This window comes from Hermetia illucens, chromosome 2 (assembly GCF_905115235.1).
Source record: "Hermetia illucens chromosome 2, iHerIll2.2.curated.20191125, whole genome shotgun sequence".
In the NCBI taxonomy this organism is placed as follows: Eukaryota; Metazoa; Arthropoda; class Insecta; order Diptera; family Stratiomyidae; genus Hermetia; species Hermetia illucens.
The window spans coordinates 151,433,226-151,458,147 of record NC_051850.1 but is presented as its reverse complement, the minus strand read 5'-3'; the positions used below and the strand labels follow the sequence as shown (position 1 = coordinate 151,458,147).

General features: G+C 38.8%; 3 protein-coding genes across 3 annotated transcripts in view; 1 reads left to right on the top strand and 2 right to left on the bottom strand.

Annotated features, from left to right (window-relative positions):
• The window catches only part of LOC119647937, a 504,053-nt gene that overhangs the window by 372,500 nt on the left and 106,631 nt on the right, over positions 1–24,922 (bottom strand). The gene's annotated exons all lie outside the window — the stretch shown is intronic.
• Positions 4,050–5,249, top strand: LOC119648592. The gene has a single exon (XM_038050362.1). The coding sequence runs from the start codon at positions 4,050–4,052 to the stop codon at positions 5,247–5,249; it is 1,200 nt and encodes a 399-aa protein (XP_037906290.1).
• Positions 7,182–7,905, bottom strand: LOC119648591. Its single transcript, XM_038050361.1, has 2 exons — positions 7,665–7,905; positions 7,182–7,600 (listed from the first exon to the last, which is right to left on the bottom strand). Exons 1-2 carry the CDS (start codon positions 7,903–7,905, stop codon positions 7,182–7,184), a joined length of 660 nt encoding a protein of 219 aa, XP_037906289.1.

Below are 24,922 nucleotides of genomic sequence, written 5' to 3'. Positions count from 1 at the left end.
GACTGCTACTGTCATAAGAACGCCTGTGAGCATTAGAGTGTAGAAGAATACTTTTATAATTCTCTAAATCATCGTCGGAATATATTGTTTCATCTGGATACTTCATAAAAAGCAGTTCATATAAACCCCGACTTCCAATGTAAGATTTTTCATCTACAATTATATGATTATCATCGATTGCGAAATCTGAATTTCCTATTTTCCACTGATTTCCATTATTGTCATCCCTATATACCCCATAAACACTGTCAATTACAGATGGTTGATTTACATAGATATCTAGATATTGCTTAGCAATATCTGAAAAATGATTTTGCTTCAGGTATTCTCCCAGATATTCTTGTCCTTCCGGAGTGGCAACATATTGGCGAACAGCTTTTGTAGAAGAAGAAGAAGTGTTGGTGAGGTTAAGTTTCCGGTTAACCTTTGACTTAGGGGTTTCAAAAATGTGTTCATTTTCTTCATAGACACGATCTCTCTTTAATTCCTCATCTTTACATTTAATACGAGCTGATGAAGACTCTTCTTTGATCTTTGGTTTTTTTATGTCTTGTTCCTGCAATACTTTAGCTTTTTTAACAAATTCTTTGAGGGGTTCCGTGATGGGCTTAAATGTTTCTTCCAACTGAATCTCTGTTCCGGCTTTGTTAGCTTTCAGCTGTTGATATTTTTTCCTTATTGAATCGGTTGTCTTTACAATATCACTTAGCAACTGTTTGTCAAGCTTTGTTCTTTTCATTGTTTATGCAAACGGATGCAATCGGTTAAATTTCGAAATATATCTAAAATGTTTTGAAATATTCTTTCAATAGGTTCTAGTTTGATTTTGAACTGATTTTTGCAGCACCTAAATCGATTTGTTGTTTCTCTTTTGAATTGTTTGGAACTGTCCTCACTGTTGCTGCACTCAAACTGTATTGAACTGTTATCGAACTGTATTGAACAGCTATTGAGCTGCATCAAACTGGTCCTTTGAATTGAACTGCTTTGAACTGTTCGTGAACTGATTTTAACTGCTTTGAACTGCTCCTGGACTGCTTTGAACTGCTTCTGAACTGCTTTGAACTGCTTTGAACTGCTCTGAACTGCTCCTGAACTGCTCCTGAACTGCTTTGAACTGCTCCTGAACTGCTAAGTTGGTAATGATGCTTTTAATAGATGTGGGGCTCTTTCCATACTGTGGATTTGCTTTTATAGTATTATGAATATATCGAATCCCTTTCGATATCGACCCTTCTCTAAAGAACTGTCTTTATCAATTACACAGAATCCATATTTATCATTCCAACATTCAGCACAAATGGTTCTAAACTGTTCGAAAGTCATATCGGTGTTTACGTGATCATTGTAAATGTGTCTTAAATTCATATCATCCTGTTTGAATATAATCAAAAAATTTGCGTTATCTCGAATAAGGTGTTTCGGTATTCTTGTATATGTTTGACACAGATAAAAGCTATCAACATTATGATGTCGTCCCATACAGAAATATGATCGAATATTCTCTTGTTTCTCGCTGGCAATATCATCGAAAATGAAAACAGAATCAGATTTGGCTTCTTCAGGCGAAATCACTTCACTATTATTTGAGAATGTATAGAAGCCCAATCCGGAAATAGCTTTAACAGCCTGCTTCAAATGTTCATATTTGGGTTGATGTAATGATTTCGAGTAGATGTAAATATTTTCAAATTTTATACCATTTGGGTGCTTCAATAGAGAAAGCATAACGTTAGTTTTGCCGCAGTTAGAAGGACCCGTAATAATACCCCGAATATTATTAGGCAATAAATTGCTGTGTTTAGCTATACAGCTTTCATTTGTAATGTCAGTGTTTTCCACCACCAACCTTTGTTGTTGTTGTATAAACCGCATTATCAGTGCAACTAAACAACCAGACTGAAAGTAATTACGTTGTTGCAAAAAGTGTTATAGTCTGCGAGAGTTGTTGAACCGAGCAGGATTATACGCATACATAGACGCAAAGAGAACGGTCACTATAAAATGATTGATCATAAAAATAAATATACTAGTACAACACGAAAAGCGGTGAAAGGAAGAGGTGTGATTAATACCCTAATCAATAAACTTCCAATTGAACTGCATCTACCCGGTTATCAATACTGTGGTCCTGGTACAAAACTAAGCGAGCGGCTTGCTAGAGGTGATCCAGGAATAAACTTATTGGATCAAGCCTGTAAAGAGCATGATATTGGATATTCAAAATTTAAAGAAACGGCTGATCGTCATATATTAGATAAAATATTAGCTGAAAAGGCATGGCAACGAGTCAGATCAGCAGACGCAGGATTGTCAGAACGAGCTAACGCACTACTTGTAACCAACATGATGAAAGCTAAAGTAAAATTAGGAATGGGAATGAAGAATAAACCGAAATTTGGAACAATTGTTTCCAAAGTCCGAAGGATTGTCAAAAGAAAGAAACCCGACACAATGAAAGCGAGTATTAAAGTAGCCTTAGCTGCTGCAAAGAATATAACAAAGGGACGGAAGAAGACTCTCAAGACTCCAAGGATAATACCCATTCCTAAAGTTGGTGGAGTTCTACCTTTTCTAGTTCCTCTTTTCGCAGGATTATCTGCTATTGGTGCTTTATCAGGTGGAGCTGCGGGAATAGCGAAAGCTGTTAATGATGCTACCAATGCCAAAAAGACCTTAGAAGAAAAACAGCGTCATAACCAAAAAATGGAGGAGATAACATTAGGTCGAGGATTGCATTTAAAACCGTACAGAAAAGGATTAGGGTTGTTTTTGAATCCTGCTTCAAAAAACTTTTAAAAACGCTACCCAAGAGAGCATTAAATGAGAATGATTTAAAGAGATTCGCCAGATTCTTGTCAAACTTCAGAGGAGTTTTCATGCGAAATAATTTACCGAGGGGAGCTGCAAAGCAAAACGAATGTGGTATTGTAAATCTGGATAATATGCAGGGTTCTGGTACTCATTGGGTAGCATACAAAAAACAGAATCGATATGTGGAATACTTTGATAGTTTTGGAAATTTACCTCCACCGAAAGAGCTAATAGATTATCTAGGTTCTAATATAAAATACAACTACAATGCATATCAAAGCTACGACTCATATAACTGTGGACATTTATGTTTGAAATTTTTGTACAATCTTTTGTAAATTTTCAATGCATCTATGTAAATATATAAATACTTTTAAAACTGAAAATCAATCATTGTTTTATATGCTGCCATGGCACTTACATTAACTCTAAGTGGAAATTCATCCATTCTTACAACTGAATATTTTCCACCAATCGATTTACAAGGTGGTTACGTATGCGGACTTGTTGATTTTCAAACATATAATTCTATACCTAACGTGGATGAAAAAAATAATTTATTTCACATTGGGAAGCACATTATAGAAATACCCATTGGATCGTACGAAATTGATGATATTGCCAACTATCTGTATAAAGAACTAGCGAAGATCAATGACAAAATAATTCTTTTAATACAGGCTAATAATAATACACTCAAAAGTGAAATAAAGTCAAATGCTCCAATTTACTTCAATGAAGAAAGATCCATTGGTCAATTGTTGGGATTCGCTAAACGAGAATTGAAAATCAATGAAAAACATACTTCTGATCTACCTGTGAGTATAAGTAAAGTGAACGTAATACGGATTGAGTGTAACATAGTTGGAAATTCTTACATCAACAATATTCCCTCACACACAATCCATGAATTCTCACCTGAAGTAGGACCAGGTTATAAAATAGTGGAGGTTCCTAGTAACGTCATTTATTTACCGGTAAGCCTTAAACGAATAAGCACGCTAACTCTTAAGCTGATTGATCAAAACGGAGATATAATAAACTTCAAAGGGGAAACAATAACGATTAGACTTCATTTGAAGCCCCAGGATGCTGCTATATAACGATGATAAATACCTGCCCGATAATGTAGATAGAACCAGTTCAATCAGAAAAATCGAACGAGCTAGACCGCGATTAACATTGCAAAATAAACAGTATCTAAAGTTATTGGGATTCAAATTGAAACAAAAATAATGAGCGATATCCTGAACGTTACACGTAAAATCAGTTTTGATAATAGTATATCAAAAATCGAGTACCATAGCTACTCTCCATTCTTATCATCATACAACTCCAGTGATGAAATCCGAATACCCATACAACAACAGGATTTGTGTATTTTGCCGAGTCAGAGTTTCATTTACATTGAAGGCGCCTTAACTAAAACAGATGGAACAATATCAGCACTAGCTAAATTGACGAATAATAGCGTAGCTTTCCTATTTGATGAGATAAGATATGAACTGAATGGAGTAGAAATCGATCGAAACAAAAATGTGGGAATAACATCGACGTTAAAAAATTATGTATCACTTAATGAAAATGAAAGTAAAATGCTTTATAATGCCGCTTGGTCACCGAACGAATCTATCACACCGTCAAGTGGTTACTTCAACTTTTCTATTCCGCTAAGAAAACTTTTGGGATTTGCCGAGGACTACAAGAAAATTATTGTAAACGCTAAACACGAGCTAATTTTGGTTCGCACAAGAAGCGATGAAAATGCATTTATTTCATCCACTGATAATGTACACATCAAAATTTTTAAACTACAGTGGAAGGTGCCCCATGTTAATCCCGATGGCGCTGAAAAATTGTCAATGTTGAAATATATTGAATCGGGACATCCGATTCAAATAAGCTTTCGAAATTGGGAACTGTACGAATATCCAGTTCTACCCACAACAACAGACCATGTGTGGAATGTGAAAACCACAGGTCAACTCGAAAAACCTCGATATGTTATTTTAGCTTTACAGACAAATCGAAAAAATCTCAAAGACAAAGATGCCAGCAAATTTGATCACTGTGATTTAACAAATATCAAAATACATTTAAACTCCGAATCGTATCCTTATGACGATATGAATATTAAATTTTCCCGTGATCGATTCGCTCTTCTCTATGATATGTACTGCAATTTTCAACAATCTTATTACGGTGTACAACCTCAGCCACTACTTTCACGAAGCGAATATAAGGAATCTGCACCAATTATAGTAATTGATTGTTCACGTCAAAATGAATCCATGAAATCTGGCTCAGTGGACATAAGGTTAGACATGAAAACATCTGTAGATGTGCCTGCCTTAACAACAGCTTACTGCTTGCTCCTACATGATCGTGTGATAGAGTACAACCCACTCACTTCTTCAGTTCAAAAACTTGTATAAAAACTATGGAAACTATAAATGTTAATCCAGTATCACGTTTACATTCTGCACGCAAGCAAACTGCACCATTTCATCACCATGACGATGATTTTCGTTATCGATATGCAAGGATTTAGAGGATGCAACAATGCTTTCATCATCAAAGAGTTAGCTGTCGTAAATGTAAACGAAAATTTTCATCGACACTTTATACTGAAACCTCCCTTCAGTTTTTCAACACTATCAAGAGAGCTGCAATCCCAGGCACACTGGGTATACGAAAATCATCATGGATTGAAATGGGAAGGTGGACTAACAACATTTTGGGAAGTGAAAGAATATTTACTTCTAAACATGAAAAATACAACCATCTACGTCAAAGGAACAGAGAAGAAAAAATGGCTGGATGATTTGCTGGGAAATATTGCACTAGTATTCAATGTGGAAGATCACAGCTGTCCGAATCTAAAATCACTGAAACAAAATTATCCCGACATGTTACGCTGTAATGCCCACAGCGGATGTTGCGCGCTACAAAACGCATTCCTTCTGAAAAAATTTATAACTCAAAATAATAATTAAATGTAATAATAAAAAAAGAAGTTTCATTGTATATAATAATTTTTCTTTATTGTGAATATTAATAATAATAAATTGTGACAATCTAAATTTACAAGTTTTATTATTATTATTTAAAATATATATATATATATATATATATATTTTATTACTATATGTGTAGGTGAAATTCCAAGTTTTTGGAATTGGCCGCACCGCTGCAACTTAAGGACAACTTCCCCGCATTGAAGTCGTCCAACACCTTATCGCTACATTTACTGTAGCGCGATGGTAAAAATAGCCGCATAGTACCCTCCAAATCTACAACGATGGCCTGTCCATATCTATAAAAACAAAAAAATATATTAATTTTTTTAGCAGAAGAAGAAAAGTTTAATTTTAAATTTTAACTTACCGTGTTTCCATTCTTTCGCCTCCAGTGATGTGGTAGCGCTTTCCCACTTCCAATTCTGATGATTTGATGTAAATGAGCGGTTTGCAGCCCAATAACTCATTTATCGAATCCATCGTTGGCGACAACTTTTCACTTATAACAAAATCTTTTCATAAAGTCCACTATTTATATTAATTTATTATCACCAGTAGTCCAATATTTCGTTCTCAGGAAAACAGTTTGTGCGGTTGTTTTTTTTTCTTCGTAAACAACAATTTTATGTGGTTACATATATTTCCTGTCGTCATCGTTATCGTCAAAATTATTATTTCACATTAGTAAATATTAAAGCACGCAAAACCATCAGTTTCAAATTTACAACAACACAATTATCTGCGGTTAAATATTTTCATTCCCATGAACTGCATATATCCGAACATGAATATAGTTTCTGATAAAGAAACATTTTACTAAACCAAACCAAACGAACCTTTTAAAATCAGTCAGTCAGCTGGTAAAGTTCGTTAAACATCAATATGTTAGGAAATCAGGAGCAACAGCAGCAGCAGCAAGAACAAAGGGAGTACCAGGTGCCAAAATTGCAGCATCACGCTTTAGCTGCATGGATCGGCAGCAAAAAGTTTCATCATGCCGATGTGTACTTCCTAAAGGATCGGTTGCAGTTAGAGGCCTTCAAGTTCTCATTAAAAAATCCCCCAAAGTGGGATGACGCAACACGAGGACACACATTTGAGGAAATCATTTTGAAGTCTCGATGGTTTTGTTCAAAACCACATTGTCATGTCATCTATAAATATCCTCAAGTGAAAGCCTTTCAAACTTATATAATAAAGAAAAAGAATGAACAATAAACAAATATTTACAAAAAAAAAAACAATCATCTTTTTTTATTTATTTTGCATGTTTATCCCCACAACGAAAACAAACGTAAAATTTTACAGGTTGGATATACACACATTTCAAAATTTATCATTGACTATTTAAAATTCTCTTTCAGCTAAATCAACTTCAAGATTTCCCTCATCAACAGCCTCCAGATAACCACTCCTTATGCGAAACGTTTTCTTAGATCTTCCATTCTCCCCCTCCTCTTTTGCAATAATTTTACTCGATAAAGATTTTTTATTTTGTTTTCTTCGAATCAATCGATCAAACTCCCGCTGAATTCGTATGATATCATCTCCATAATAATCATGATGACTTCCATTTCGGCGAAGAACCTCTTTAATTCTTTCCTCTTCCCCTTTTTCAAATTCATTTATTCCATATTTTTGCACCCATTCAACATCATCACCACCATCTATGTCGTTGAACGGACAACCCTTCGGATATCGGCCTTTCGTGTTACATCTAGTCAAACCTGGCAACACTTTTCCCATTATAGTAATTTCACCATTACCTGAAACAACAACACCAAAGTTGCAATAAAAATACACTATTCCCTTCATCACCATCCCACTCACCAAATACTTCAATCTTAACATGCTGCCAGATTTGAAATGTAAATGTCGTATCGAAATTTCCAGGTTTGCAATCCTCTCCATTCCTTAAGCTTAGTACAAGCCCCCTTGAACCATCCTCAGGTGTCATATAAACCTCCAGATAACCCGAATCAATCTTCACGTTGATAATTTTAAAACTCTTCCATACTTGTTCACATATACAATATTTATCTCTATGCGATAACCGCTCAATCCAAAACATGGCTTATCGCTTAACACTTCTAATCTTCCTTCACAACTGACAAACATCACTTTCAAACTTACAATATATTCACCTGCGGTTTAATATTCACACAGTCCCTAATATACATCAACTTGATAAGCGATTTCCCGTCACCCAAACAATTAGCACATGGCACCCAAACGATCGCCTCTTATCAGCAACCTCAGCAACAACAACAAACAAATCAGCCAAGTACATTTAAAATCTAGAAAAAACCATCATTTTCAAACTTACTACATATTCACCTGCGGTCTAATATTCACACGCTCCCAAATATGCCAACCTGATAAGCAATTCCCCATCACCCAAGCAATACGCACATGACATCCAACAACAACAAAAACGCACGCCGCCCCGCCCCGCCCCGGCCCGGAACGAGGATCCCCGAACCCCCGCGGACGGCGCCCAACGAACTACGCTTCCCTAAAAGTCGCCCCCGGCACGCGCCAAACCGGCCGCCCCTAACCACAACATTTTCATATGAAACTGGATTCGAACATACATGCCGTCTCAAAACCGCAAGATTTTTATATGAAAGTGGATTAGAACATACATATTTATACTACTGTAGGGAGTTCAAAACAACGGTCAACGAACCGACCAATACCTAAACAAAACCCGCCCCGGCCCGGAACGAGGATCCCCGAACCCCCGCGGACGGCGCCCAACGAACTACGCTTCCCTAAAAGTCGCCCCCGGCACGCGCCAAACCGGCCGCCCCTAACCACAACATTTTCATATGAAACTGGATTCGAACATACATGCCGTCTCAAAACCGCAAGATTTTTATATGAAAGTGGATTAGAACATACATATTTATACTACTGTAGGGAGTTCAAAACAACGGTCAACGAACCGACCAATACCTAAACAAAACCCGCCCCGGCCCGGAACGAGGATCCCCGAACCCCCGCGGACGGCGCCCAACGAACTACGCTTCCCTAAAAGTCGCCCCCGGCACGCGCCAAACCGGCCGCCCCTAACCACAACATTTTCATATGAAACTGGATTCGAACATACATGCCGTCTCAAAACCGCAAGATTTTTATATGAAAGTGGATTAGAACATACATATTTATACTACTGTAGGGAGTTCAAAACAACGGTCAACGAACCGACCAATACCTAAACAAAACCCGCCCCGGCCCGGAACGAGGATCCCCGAACCCCCGCGGACGGCGCCCAACGAACTACGCTTCCCTAAAAGTCGCCCCCGGCACGCGCCAAACCGGCCGCCCCTAACCACAACATTTTCATATGAAACTGGATTCGAACATACATGCCGTCTCAAAACCGCAAGATTTTTATATGAAAGTGGATTAGAACATACATATTTATACTACTGTAGGGAGTTCAAAACAACGGTCAACGAACCGACCAATACCTAAACAAAACCCGCCCCGGCCCGGAACGAGGATCCCCGAACCCCCGCGGACGGCGCCCAACGAACTACGCTTCCCTAAAAGTCGCCCCCGGCACGCGCCAAACCGGCCGCCCCTAACCACAACATTTTCATATGAAACTGGATTCGAACATACATGCCGTCTCAAAACCGCAAGATTTTTATATGAAAGTGGATTAGAACATACATATTTATACTACTGTAGGGAGTTCAAAACAACGGTCAACGAACCGACCAATACCTAAACAAAACCCGCCCCGGCCCGGAACGAGGATCCCCGAACCCCCGCGGACGGCGCCCAACGAACTACGCTTCGCTAAAAGTCGCCCCCGGCACGCGCCAAACCGGCCGCCCCTAACCACAACATTTTCATATGAAACTGGATTCGAACATACATGCCGTCTCAAAACCGCAAGATTTTTATATGAAAGTGGATTAGAACATACATATTTATACTACTGTAGGGAGTTCAAAACAACGGTCAACGAACCGACCAATACCTAAACAAAACCCGCCCCGGCCCGGAACGAGGATCCCCGAACCCCCGCGGACGGCGCCCAACGAACTACGCTTCCCTAAAAGTCGCCCCCGGCACGCGCCAAACCGGCCGCCCCTAACCACAACATTTTCATATGAAACTGGATTCGAACATACATGCCGTCTCAAAACCGCAAGATTTTTATATGAAAGTGGATTAGAACATACATATTTATACTACTGTAGGGAGTTCAAAACAACGGTCAACGAACCGACCAATACCTAAACAAAACCCGCCCCGGCCCGGAACGAGGATCCCCGAACCCCCGCGGACGGCGCCCAACGAACTACGCTTCCCTAAAAGTCGCCCCCGGCACGCGCCAAACCGGCCGCCCCTAACCACAACATTTTCATATGAAACTGGATTCGAACATACATGCCGTCTCAAAACCGCAAGATTTTTATATGAAAGTGGATTAGAACATACATATTTATACTACTGGGGGGTATCGCACCTATACACCATCGTTTGTGCGAAATGCGCTTCAACTCCTCCCAATATACCCGGACTCCACCGCTATTGTTGTAGGCAACAATCTAATTGTCGCCCCTCCTCCTTCCTTGATGTGTGACCTATCTACTGCCACTTTCGCCTTCCGATCACATTGTGTCCGGGTACCACACCTGTGTATAGATCAAGTCCCTTGTTCGGGATAGTATCAGGCCAGCGTATTCCGATGAAATGACCCAGGCAGGTATTGAGGAAAATTTGGAACCTTCGGGTGACAGTGGGGGTCAACTTCAATGTGCTATTCCCATATATGTTCCAGCGCAGAAAGAACACTAGAACTACTAACATACTTCATTTCTATCTATCTGTATCTCTCCATCTTTTTCTGCCGTCATCGGCAGAACTGACACTTCCTAGATATACAAATTGATAGCGCCTTCGATTTTCCGCCCATTAGCCACATGAGGATAGTTTGATGACTCGTCAGACTTGGTTTTGTTGGTGTTTATGTTCAGTCCAACTGTACTTGCCTCTTTTTTCAAATCCGGAGGGGAAATTCCATGACCCGGTCAGGTGAGCAATTAGATGTCATCAGTGTAGTTGAGGTGTTTAAAAAAAGATGTCATAGTTTATTGAACTCCTCCATGTCCTCCGGACCAAACGATAACAAGAGGAAATAATATCGGTTACAAGATACAACCCTGTGAGATTTAAGTTCAACACGTGACATACAGCGACATTATATGCCGCTCATATAATAGCTATTAGTTTCCCCGGAATGCATCTCCTACGTGCGCTAAACACAGTGTGTTCAGCAGATGAAACAAAAATGTAAACTTCGGGCACTATTCCAAAATGATCTGTAGGGTGTCGATAAGGTAAATGCAGCCTGCTTTGTGTTGCCCAAGCTTTTGAGACGTTCTTTGATGCATTCCAGGATATTTTGCGTACTCCCTGCAGATATCCCTTCAATTCTCACACTCAAAACGGATGCCCTTCTTTAAAATCTTCACGATCATCCTCTCCTTTCACTCTCTGAGAATCTCAAAATTTATGTGCGAGTGGAAGTAATACCGGTAAACGACTCCGTTGGGAGACCGCCAAGCTCAACAGTTTTACTCCGTTTGAATGAGTTTATGCCCGAAATGATTTCTCTTCTGTTTGGAAGAGCGATCCGTATTCCCATGTTACGGGGGCTACTCATTGAATCTACAAAAGGGGAAACCTTACCGGTTATAATACGGCTAAGAACCTTGGTGAAGTATTTTTTCCACCTCTTCAGTTTATTGTCATCGTGAATGAGTAGTCCCCCGTTAACGTCTTTCAAAGAACCATCGAAAGATTTGCGACAACATGAAAGTTCTTTTGTGATGCGGTGTATACCTACAAAATTATTGCGTTCTGCCGCCTCCTTGGTCAGTGTAATAACAAACTTCAATTTGACACGACGTACACCACGCTGACCTTTTCGGGATTTTGCTCAGCACCGGAGTTCGAGTACGTTACACCCGACGTGACTTACAGCGGTTAATAAAGACTTCAATCCCCTCCGTTCGTCGATCCACTTTCACGATTCCGAAATCAGCCAGGCTCTTATGACACCTCTTTGAGACGTGGCCAACAACCTGCGTTGGATCCGAGAAAAGAGCATTTATGATAGCACTCCAATGCTCATTAATATCTTCAGCGGGTTATTCAATATATCTGCCGTCCGTTCAGCAATATTGCTCTCCCACTGCGAAAAGTAGCGGACGCAACAAACAAGTGGCCATCAGATGGTGATCCCTTTGGAAGCGGATGTCAGCGCCTCTCTTGTTACGTACATCTAGAAGAGAACTCCTAAATCTACTGTTAATCGCAAAGTGGTCAATTTGATAACTCTTGCGGTGTCAGCTAGTTGAAACCCAACTAACTTTATGGCAGGCCTTGTGCTCGAACAATGTGCCAATGCTTCCTCAACAGGCCTTCAGGTCACCCATCACGATCACAATATCATTTTTAGGAAGCCTCTCGTCGCTTCCATTACGTTGTCAATTTGCAATCATCAACGAACTAATCGTTCCGCAATTTACCATTTATCCTTGGTAGGTATTACGGGGGACTTTGTTCTGGATGGATTCAATGTTGACTTCCACCTGATTGTCAGAGGGGATCCGAAATAGTGTTATTATTCAACTTTAAAGCACCGTGCCAAGGAGATAGTGATCCGAGTCATCTTTTCATTCATCCCTTAAATGTTCTGAGATTCATCTCGGCTGAGAGGAAACAGCATTCCATTAGCACTTATTCGAGTTGGTTAAAAATGGTCTCGTCTGGAGAGGCGCACGTTTATTTGAGGATCTTTTTTCGCGCAAATCAGGTACTATCAATGACGCTTCGAGGGTTCGTTCCACTGCTTCCTACAAGGTATTTTTCTCCGGCTCTGCGGTCTTCTCTATAGGGCTATGAACGGCAATGAAGCTTATGTTTCTAAATTTGCCTCTCAAACGCAGAAAGAAACTGCTGCGAGCACATGTTTGCTGAAAAGCCTCTATAATATAAGGTATAGTAGCTTTCCTCCAGAAAACCGGTGCCTGTCCAACTCACCTTTTGCAACGCCAGGACACCAGTCTTATATTAGGACGGCCGAAGCAACGGTGGTTTGATACGTTGGATGGAGATTTGAAAACCTCGCGATTCTGATCAAAAATTTGATAGAACCAAATGGCGAAGCCGATCACGACGAGCCGATCCCGCTTGTGAATAAGATAAAGGCTGAAGAAAAAGAAGAAGTGTCGGCTAGGTGTTAAGCAAATTCCACTCTCTACAGAGTGAGCCTGTTCTATGAGGAAATACGCAAATAGTTTGCCCTTTTTCTTTGTGACTTCATAACAATTGTTTGCCTTGTGGGATTATCATCTCTACTCACTATCTGAAGGACCTATTGGCAGAATTTGTCTCGTTTTTAGGTACGAGAGACTCGCTTTCATCCTTCTTCACTCGCAGTTTATCGTTTAGAAAGAAATCCCAGGGATCACCACGTGGAGGTGTAGATAGGATTTGGAAGCAGATATGTTGGTGCTGGTTCAGCAGCACTTTCCACCCGTGGGGATTGCTTTCAGCCTAGGACGTATACTACCCCTTGACCGCGAAGAACAGGAGAACGGACGATTAAACCGAGGTTCTATATGTTATATTGGAGAGCTTCCAATCGCCTAGAAATAAAAATAGATCACGTGTTTACAATAGATTTTGTTCTTATAAGCTTCATTAATGAAAGACTTCGGCATTATAAATATGGTTTTTTGTAGAATATTGTTGAAGGACTAAAAAAGTATCCCTTCTAGCTAGGCTGACTATTTCGACTGCCATTTGAGTGCTAGCAGGCCGTCAAGGTCAATTTATGTTTTATTTAATTTTGTATCTTAGTAGTGTGGATGACCCGGTTAATAACCTTATCGGGACTAGCATTACTTATATTATAAATAAAACTTTAGCTTATGCAATACCATTCTCGTATGATCTAAGCTATGAATTATAAGACATAGTTGCACCCTTGCAATTAACGAAGTAAATAACATTCTTCGTTTGTTTGATGATAGAAATATTTCCGGATAACTCACGGCTATTTCAGAAGAATGTTAACTGCAGTCAAATTGAGTAGTTTACCAGGAATTCATTCACTCATTACCTCTTGCTTCAAGCAAGTACACCTACACCAATTACGCAATTTCAGTTCTCGGTGCATTTATAGTGGTCGTCAGTATTTAACTCTCAAACATTTTGAAGTGAGCTACTTCTAGAAGTGGCATTTGTGGATGCTGCATGTTTGTGACATTATCTTTTGTCGTGCGGAAGATCACCTTAACTACATACTTCAATGACAAATCGGCTGCTGTGAGTTGCATTCTCCACTTCCGTGCTATACACATTTGTTCAAGTGCTCTTTCACGCCGGTAATCTATTTCACATCATCTTTGCTAACATTTAAGTTACAGATCCAGAACAAAAAATTGTGAAGATGAAGATAATAGGAACATCTACTTAATACCTACATTTCCGCTAATGGGTGAGCAGATCCACTTTAGTACCCATCCAACTTAGGAAAAACTGAGTAGCCTTCAACAATAAAAACTCCAAACAGCAATCAACAAAGCAGCAGCACAGTTACAATAGCAACAACAACCGAAACTTACGGCAAATATCATTATCTACTTAAGACATAATACTTAAGATACAAAACACCAAGAGATGACCTGACTCAATCCTTGTTAGCTACGCTTACTTTTGCTTTCATTCCACTTGGAATTTTTGCATTAATGAACTGCTTCACCTTCAAAAATTTTTGCAATTATACTCACAACTCGCCATCATGCCCGCATCCGAAAATTCGTTCTTCCAATAAGAAGTTACGGTTGATGGTTAAATGGTCCATACAGTAAATGTTTATTGTGCTTGAGCAAAAAAAGGCCCAAAGTCATGGTTTCTGCAGAATGTTGTCAAAGAAAGACTCCGCGGGCGACTGTTATTGAAATTTATCTGCAGGACACTGTGTCCATCATTCACGATTTACGACTCCACGACATTATCTACCTCCGACCATGAGGTGTTTCAGGAAAAAATTAATGAAAATCCGCTCAACCGTTTTGATAGTGTTTCCAAATTTATAACGAATTGTTTGAAGAATGGTTTGGAACGTAGGGTCCGGACAGAGGATTTATCTCGTGCAGATATGACTTTTTTGGAGAAGCAGAACAAAGGACCAGACACAAAGTGACCATTAGTTCTTTTTCGGAGATTCTCCCAAAGTTAACAGGTCGTATGAAATACAAAATTATCTTCAACGTCAGCGCGAACAATAAAAGCTTTTAGTATTGTTCACCATTTCACTTTTTCTTGTAGTGAAGATTTAAAGAAGCTTAACATCCGGATGGAGCTTAAATTATTACTTTATAAATTTCGATTTTTTGACACCGAGCATACCTACCGAGTCAGAACACAGTAAAAGTAAAAGTAAATTTCCGGTCATTTGGCCGTTTGTAATGGATGCCTGGAGTCAAACAATGGACTTATAAAGAAATTCGACAAAAGATATTCTTCAGAAACGTTATTTATCTCCAGTGCGAATCTATAAACCCTAAATAAACTTTTCTATGTGACACGCGATGAATCTGCTAACGAATTTGAAGGGTGCGATGGTTGACAACAAAACTACGAATAGAGTTCGTGGAATAGGAGATATATTTACACATTATTGATACTATAAACTGTTGGGAAATACAATTGACATTACTCACAGCTGGCGATTTTCATTCATTACATCAGATGCATCAGCACATGTTCATAGGAGTACAATGAAATGTATGATTGATGGCTAAGTTTTTACTGCGTCTATTGGATAGGGCTTGGACAAACAGCCAGCTAATCGATAGTCTATGTCAAATGTGATATTATAGTAAATCGTTAATGAAACGCTAATGAAATCCAAAAGCAGATATCCCAGATCCATCCCCGAAGGGCAAATGTTACAATAACCTAAATCCGCCATGAAGAAGCAGGTAAGATAATGACAACCTACTAAAGCAGGTATTGTGAAAGAGATACCAGTGACAATTAGACCAACAAAATTTAATGAAGCACTTCTGAGGTAGGGTGTTTACGTCTGTAGAATATTTTAAAATTCATTTAAAGTCACCACAACACAAGCAAACCAGGGTGTAATACAGAAAACGAAGGAAAAATTCATACCCAACTATGTGATCAACAAATCCAACGAACACACTCTCTTCAACTTCGCCGGCATCGTAATTGACATCGAGGCAGGAATCACCCCCCGTCAAGCGAATGGCCACAAGTAAAAGAGCATCGTCCAGCCACCACAAAACCATTAAAGCGTTGAAAGAGGAACCTGTTTTCTACTTACCAACAGACAAAGGAAAAGCAGTGGTCATCATTGACAAAGGAGCATACGACGACTTAGTACGCAAAAAGTAATAAGAAGATAAGCTTCCCCTAAATACACAAAGAAGGCAACGAAGTCAGAGAGATACTAGCAACAACGAATCCACCGACCCAAAATATTGCGAAGTGCTCTTGGAAGAAGTCGAAAGGTTAGACTTTAAAATATGAAAGCGTGCAGTGGGGAAAGCAGAGAAGTCATCGTGAGACTCAACGAAGAGGAGTGGGAATGGGATACAAGTAATGAAATATTAGTATCCTTTCTTACCGAATACAAATACTCATCCGAATGGAACAAAAAGGCTAAGGTGTATAAGAAACTGACCTTCACGTGTATAAGTGAATCCTATTTCACACTCAGGAATAAATTTTTTAAAAACCCTCCGGGGCAGCAATGGGTAACCCCTCCCACTGCTGTTATTTTAGGTATTCATGACGAACTTGGAGAATTAACTCAAAAAGATTGGAAAACTGACGAAATTATGGATCCGATACGTGGAGGATGTATTAGCAATCATCAAAAGGGAAGAAGCAGGAACAACCTTCGAGAAATTCAACCGGGTAACCGAGTTTACCATGGAGATCTGAAAGGAAAAGAAAATACCTTTGAATGGATTTTGAATTCGCCAACGAACCATCACATACACCTCAAACCCCGATTTCCATCATAAGAAGACATCATAGAATTTTATGATTCACATGATGGTCACATGAGGAGAGAAGAAATAAAGAAATGAACTACATCCTGGAAACAGTCAAGAAAAACAGATACCACAGGAACCTCATCGAAAACCGGATCAAAAAGAAACTACACCAGGCCTCAAGACAGTAACTTTCAACACTCGTCCCGGTGACGGACACAGAACCTAGGCAATGGATAATATTATCCGACTCGAGTCGGGCGCAGAACATCAAAAGGCGGCTATACAAACGTGGATTCCGGGTCACCTCGACCAGCAGACGATACCTACTTAGGACCCGGTTACAATCAGTCAAGGACAAAAAATGTTGAACTGAAAAAAGCGGCATTTAGAAGATTTCCAGTCCAGACTCCGACAAGATTTACATAGGGCAAACAAAACGGCTGGTTCACACCAGGGTGTTAAAACACATAAAAGAAGGCGGATCCGCTAAAAACAAGAATAACCCAGACATAAATTCCGCGATTGCTAGACATATAATATAATGTGGTTGGACAACGCCAATATTTTGAAGACAGTGAACAACGTTAGAAAACTAGCCTCCTACGAGAGCCTCCACATTTCGAAATTTCCCCCGAGAAAAAGCCAAATACGGACATGAGCAGCAATTTTTCCACCTTGGTGGAACTTTGAGGAAAGACTAGGAGACGAATAGAGTCATGATTAAGATATTATACCATAATTAAAGGAATAGCTATAAAAAACCCAAATAGTAAAGATAAAACACTGAAGAAGAGGACAGTTGGTCCCCGAAATACGTATTTCTATACCAAATACTTTTAGCCAATAAAAAGGAAAATATCTTCAAAGGCAAATCTTTCACTTAAAATTGTCTACCCAATAAAATATCTTTAACAGGAAAGGAGCGTTAATGACAGCTAATCCCAATCGCAGCCCGGCAGGCAGATTCATTTCATTACAAACAAAATTCTCCAAAAACCGAAATGGTCAAGCATCGGCTAGTGCCCAACTGATGCTGGTACATTTATATTAAGGCGGGATAGTGCTGATGATCATCTTCTCTTCCCTAGGTTCGGCACATTAAGGTAGAAAGCGTCCAAAATAATCCTTTTTCTTTCATGGTCTCTGATGGATGTATCAAAATAATAAAGCTATTATACAGGAGGAAATATAGCCACATTATGCAATGTTTGTGAAGTTAAATTAATGAAAGAAATGCTGATTAATCTGAAATCATGTTGAATTGAAAAATTTTAAATTTAATTCCAAGGCAATAACTAATACGTTAAGGTATCGAATTGATTAATTCATTTTAATTCCCCTTTAAATTTATATTTGCCTTGAATTTCCAATAAAAAAATGTTTTTTTACAGGGCAGTCATTTCGAGCTATAGAAAATGTCCCTTTTTGACTTCCGTCATGGCAAGATTCTGCCTTCGACAAAAGGGACCAAAAAGTAGCTACCGCTCGTAATAAACTCGAAGATTGGGCAATACTAAAATAATCAAACTCAGTCAGTTATTGTTAGAATTGAACTTTACATCTAGAAGTATTAAAAGGCGGTTCGCATACTACATTTCGGCATTTTGTAATTGCGTCGTTGTTAATCACCAGTTGCTTTTCCAATTTCCTACATTTCATTGCATGAAATTGCTTTTGTTTTTTCATTCTTTCATATTCTGCCGGTGAGGAAATTAATTTCAGTGTATACATCATTTTTCCTTTTCCTGATGTACAGCATTTTCCACAATTTAAAACACGACAATATTTAAATCTCCTGAAACCCTAAATCGAATTTAATAATCATATCCTTACTGTCTATTTCGCATTTTAAACCAGGAATGGTCTGTTGCTGTTTTGTAATGTCATCATCATAATGCAATTAGAATACTTATGGAAGCATACAATTAGGTGCATTTTGCCTAGCATACCATCGCTTGCAATGGAGAAGCATTTGGGGATGGAATATCAAGCCATGTGTGTAAATATTGGCATTTCCCTTTGTTCCTCATCAGGTTAGCAAACTACTAGAATGTAGGCTGTCGCTTGCGGATTTTCTTTCTTCTTGGGTTAAGCGACGGATCATTTGATCGTTTGGGGACTTCAAAGGGAAAGTTAGGAGGACCTGATGTTTTTAACATCTTTTGTATCTAAGGAAATATTCCGAATGAAAATGCTCGTGAAAGGGTAGTAAGTTAACTCTTTGCTCCTTCCCTGAAGATTTTATTTCCGCATCAAGGAAACTCCAAGAACAGAATATTCTTTCAATCGTCAACTCCAGTGTGGGTTCCTTGCAGAATTTCAAGACATTTCTAGAGTCTCGCTCGGACATCTCTTGAATTTGGAGGTCAAAAACAATATGCTGGTGATAATTTTTGCGAATAGCTTGGATTCGACACTGGTCTGAAATAAATTGATCATAACATCATCATCAATGGCGCAATACCCGGTATCCGGTCTACGCCTGCCTTAATAAGGAACTCCAGACATCCCGGCTTTGGGCCGAGGTTCACCAATTCGATATCCCTAAAAGCTGTCTGGCGTCCTGACCTACGCAATCGTTCCATCTTAGGCAGGATCTGCATCGTCTTCTTTTTCTACCATAGATGTTGCCCTTACAGACTTTTCGGGTTGGATCATCTTCATCCACACGAATTAAGTGACAATCCACCGCAACCCATTCAGCGGGATTTTATCCACAACCAGGCGGTCGTGGTATCGCTCATAGATTTCGTCGTTATGTAGGCTACAGAATCGTGCATCCTCATGTAGGGGGTCAAAAATTCTTCGGAGGATTTTTCTCTCGAACGCGGCCAAGAATTCGCAAATTTTCTTGCTAAGAACTCAGTTCTCCGAGGAATACATAAGGACTGGCAAGATCATAGTCTTGTACAGTAAGAGCTTTGATCCTATGGTGAAACGTTTCGAGCGATACAGTTTTGTAAGCTGAAATAGGTTCTGTTGGCTGACAACAACCGTGCGCGGATTTCATTGTCATAGCTGTTATTTTCAAGAGAAATTATCAACGGTCTCAAAGTTGTAGTCTCCTATCTTTATTCTTCCCGTTTGACCAGTGCAGTTGGAAAAGGGAAAAGTTCGTGAGAAAAAGACCTGATTAGCAGAATGCACTGTGTCATAAGAGCATTTTCACAATGGGTAAAATCCATTAGTTCAAGTTCGAATTGTTGGAGCATCCACCGCAGTCACCAGTTTTGGCCCCAAGCGACTTCCATCTGTTTCCATACATAAAAAAAATTATGCATGGAAAGCATCTTTCTTCAAATGATGAGTTTATAACAGTTGTGGAAACGTATTTTGGAGCCCTTCCCATTCTTATTTCAGGGATGGAATTCATTAATTGGTATCTCGTTGGAACAAGTGCATTGATGTTTACGGAGACTATCAAAAACTAATAAAGTGTATTTCAAACCATAAAATTGTGTTTATCTTTTCTTTACTTTAAGACTTTTGCTCTTACTTTCCTTGATTTAGTTGTTTAAACCTTTTACAAGTTAACATTTTTTTCTCCAGTTTTCGCCTTGGTATTTATTACCGGATAGCCGAGGAAAATACAAGAAAAATGTAAATAAACAACATTTATTTTCGCTCTGTCATCCCCTTGTCAATGTTTATTAATTTGCTTCATCATTAACGGCCCAATAATCGATACCCGGTCTAGACTTGCTTTTGTAAGGAACTTCAAAATCTCTCTGTTGTGCGTCAAGGTCGACCAGTTCGATATCCTTGGCAGCTATCTGGCATTCCAGTCTACGCCATCGCTTCATCTAAGGCAGGGTCTTTTTCTTTATCTTTTTAGGATGCAGGTGTTGTTATTGTACTTGACTGGTAAGTACTTGATTGACTTGTTAAGTTAGAAGATAAGTATGGTCTGTTTGGCGGAAGTTAGGTAGTCAACCTCAAAAGGTCTCTACCCACTTTGAAAAATAATGTTTCTATAATTACACTTTATCATCAACAGCGCAACAACCTGTATCCGGTCTAGGCCTGTCTTAATAATGAACCCCAGACATCCTGGTTTAGCGCCGAAATCTACCAGTTACATTTGAAAAACAAACATTTGCATCTAAAAAATGGCACCTTCCGTTATTTCTTCTTCGTCCAGACTAAAGTTATTTCTTTTTGAATCACTTCAATAGTATTTTTGTCGAAACAAAAAATAACAAGTAGAACGAAATTTTATATTTAACTAGCTTTCGTTTGGCTTTATGGTAATAAGAACTGCTTGCCCCACCTATCTAAATATCAATCAAACTAACTTTTGAGATTCGAATCCGGGCAACAATATTGAGAGGCTAGCGCTCTACCTTCAACTATCGCACCGTCTTACTATGATTAGCAAAAAGCACAGTTTTCGTGACCTTTAGAATCAGTACTCTAGATGGATCCAACCAGAAAAGTTTTTCAAAATGTACAGAAGCCTGCTAAGAGCGCTTATGTCCGGTTGATCTTAAGCTAGGCTTTAGACCTTCACATATTTGCAATTCACACATTTTTCGTAAGTAAAATTAAGTGTTTAGGTTTCGCTCCAAAAATTATACCACGTCATGCTTCTTGACCGTATTTCAATAAAATGAATTTTTTAAATACTAAGTTTTCCAAAATTTGTTTAGGCCTAAAGAATAAGTTGGGGAGTTTTCTCACCACCAATCAGTTGTCACCAAAATCTTCTAATTTGATTTCTCCTTGTTTTAAACTATAGTTTTTACTAAATGTCATTTATCTTAACAATGAGATATAACATACTGCCGTTAGGATCATTGCCGATTCTTCCTGATTTTTTGATTTAAAATCTTTTCGGGTTAAGCCAAAATTGAAGTTTGTTTTTCGACTCTAAGAAAAAGAGCTAATTTTTAATGGGTCGATAAAATTATTCTAAATTTAATCATTTCAACTCAGCAGAATTGGTATCAATATCACCGACTTTCTCAACTCTTACCTGCATTAATTTTGAATTTAATCCTTTCCTGGTATCCATGCTCAGAATGTGTTGGTTGCGTTCTACTAATTACTCGTCGTTAATCAGTAAAACTCTATATTCAGAATAAAATGATAAGACAATTGTAATATTTCCAATTTCACAAGCCAATTAGATTTATAAACAAACACTATTTTCTTCGAAAACAATTTCAACAACAATTATCTGCCAAGCACTCTTCGACTTAATTTCGGTGATATCGCAATACAAAGGCCAATTTCAAATTTTCTACTGTGTTATAATATTTTCCGTTATTATTATATCACTATCATGCACCAGAAACAAAATCTTCGACTTCAAAGTTAATTTCTGTTCCGTACGAAAAAACGAGGCGTAAAGATAATTACAAACGAAAGTTATATAACTTTTCTTCGGACGAACAATTACTATGCACCGCCGAGAGACAGTTAGTATTCCATCGAGAAGGTGTTAAACAAACTCCAGCGATTCAAACCTGCGACAAATTGTTTCGCGTCTACTTCCCCGATAGTCGGAACAGAAAAGTTACGAAATTTCGCGTATGTAAACCATCTAAAAATACGTTAAAACAACGATATTGTAACTATGATTTGTTGCAAACTTTAAGATGCGAAGCTCATATTGCCACAAGTGCGCGGTACTGTTTGTTTGTCCGTTTGTTAGTCGAAATGTTATTTTAAGGTTTTTTCTTAAAGCGCACACTCCGATGAGGCTGTGCTCAAACTAACTAGTACCAAACCGATGCCGGCTAAGATATATGAAAAGAAATGCTAAAAAATATTTTCAATCGAAATGCATTACCATACCATAGTACGCTACCATGAAAACATTGCGCCAACTATTTGTTCAAAAGAGTGCCGAGATGTTGGGAAAAAGAGCTGAAATGTACGAGCAACGCGGCTTCAAGCCAAAGTCGGACCTCTCTTGCGAAGCATGCCTACCAGGTAGGCCTGTGAAATGCAAGTGAAAACTGATGTGCGAAAATATTTTGACTTTTTTGGTAGTAACCAAGCGCTATTTGCAGAGCACAACTATGCATGTTGCGTGCATGTCACGCACATTTCGCCATGTATCTTTCAGCTGAGGTTCACTAATAAAAATCTGAACATATTAAGCATTTAAAATCCAAGCGTTTGCCTCAGTTTTTATTTAACAGAAGGATTGAGTACGGTAGAAAAGTGGAAGGATTTCCACTTTAGACCACTAGCACTCTGAAGAAGGATGTAGATAAATGAAAATATTTCTTTTTCCTCCACATTCCCAGAAAGTTTGGACGTAGCTCTTGATTGCTATTTCTTCATGAAAGAGTACTTAACCTAATTCATACCAATCTTCAAAAATCAACTCAAAATTAAACGGAAATAATCCAAGAAAATATTATTGAACCCTACTGTAGACTTTTCCAGCTTCACTTCATACTATATTTAACAGAAAACCTAAGTGTCCATAGTACCCACAAAACAACTTTACCACCATTCCATGGGGCACCCGTAATGTATAAAGATACTCCAATCCTACATGTTGGTAGCCGAAGGTATGGCGCCGTCCTCATACCAACTTCTAGCTTCCATGCGAGCGAAGCTTAACGCCATCAATACGGAGCCGACTTGTAATTATGTATCTGTGCAAATTGCAAGCTTGACAATGTGTCACTGTTGTGTGAGACCTGTAATTAGTGACCTTTGCAGCGTAAACTTGCATTTTCCAGCAAACTGCACGTTTTTGTCTGATTAGGAAACAGGGATGGGTATGCAGTTGGTAGTCTTTTTTTATAAACATCGGTTAAAGGCGCTAGAGTTCATACGGGCAAATGGCAGCGGTTAACACGGTAGAAATCATGACAGTATACATTGTAGTAGACATTATTGTAGAGATTACGGAAACATTCCGCTGAAAAGAGGTGTAAGGCAGTGCAGAAAGGAAAAGTGCAGTGATCGGATTATTCGACCGCTCCCAGCTTGACCTTCCTCTAGCCTCGTATCGGTTGAAATTGCAAGTAACTGTTCGGAATTAAACACTCTAACTTAGATTTATTGGCCTTTTTTGGAAATTTATTATCATTCTTTGGCCAATTTGTAATGTTGATCTTGTTCTTTAAAGTAATTTCATTTCCCGCTTTTATGTCGAAATCGTGGTCCGAATTGGAAGTTGTAATTGTGGACTATTTGCTTTTTTGATTGCACGTAACAACCTAATTACATGTACAATCACTTACTTGATAGGTTCTTCTTACAATTATTTTCCTATTTTTTTCTTGATTTTTCGCCGAGACTTCGAGACTTACAACTCGGAGTGTGACTATACAGTGGAGGCTGCTATCTGCGCTCGTAGTAGAGCGAGAAGCTGGATTGACCAAAGTCTTTTAAGTGAGTAATGCATGGAAATAAGGGATTGACATGGGCACAGAGAACATTTTCCCTTATAGGAGATTCAAGCCTCAACGCAAGCTAAACAAGTCGGGAAACCGGAAGCTGGACGCTTCAGGTATGAAAGGTTTTGTGTATTTTTTTATAAAGACATTTGAGTGTGAATTTGCCCCGTTAGTACCTAACATGTTATATACGCATATATTATGTGCGAATATCCACTTTCGGGTGATATTCTAATTCAAAATCTAGAATTTACAAAGAAGTGACAACTTTGATCTATTATAACTTTATTAGTAATAGTGCAATTTCTACCAAACTTGGTAGAATCAAGCCCTAACCTACATTGCTGTAAAAAGTGCTAGAATGAACTTAAGAGGGGCTCTGCAGCCAATTACTGAAAATTATAGTAATATACCATTATTAACTTTATTTGAAGAAATATCGGTATGAAAGGTATTTCAGAGACTAGCAACCATATAATAGCCGCCTCTTGATTATTTTCATATTTTTTGGTTGAGCAGTTTCTGAGAATGGCCCCGTTAAGTAAATTATCACTTTCGACCCCCCGGAACTCCCCGCCTTTGCAAAAAATGTCGAAACTAAGACCAGCTTCGGAAAGTACTAACCAAGCCTTTCATTTGATACCCCACATGACTATATTTG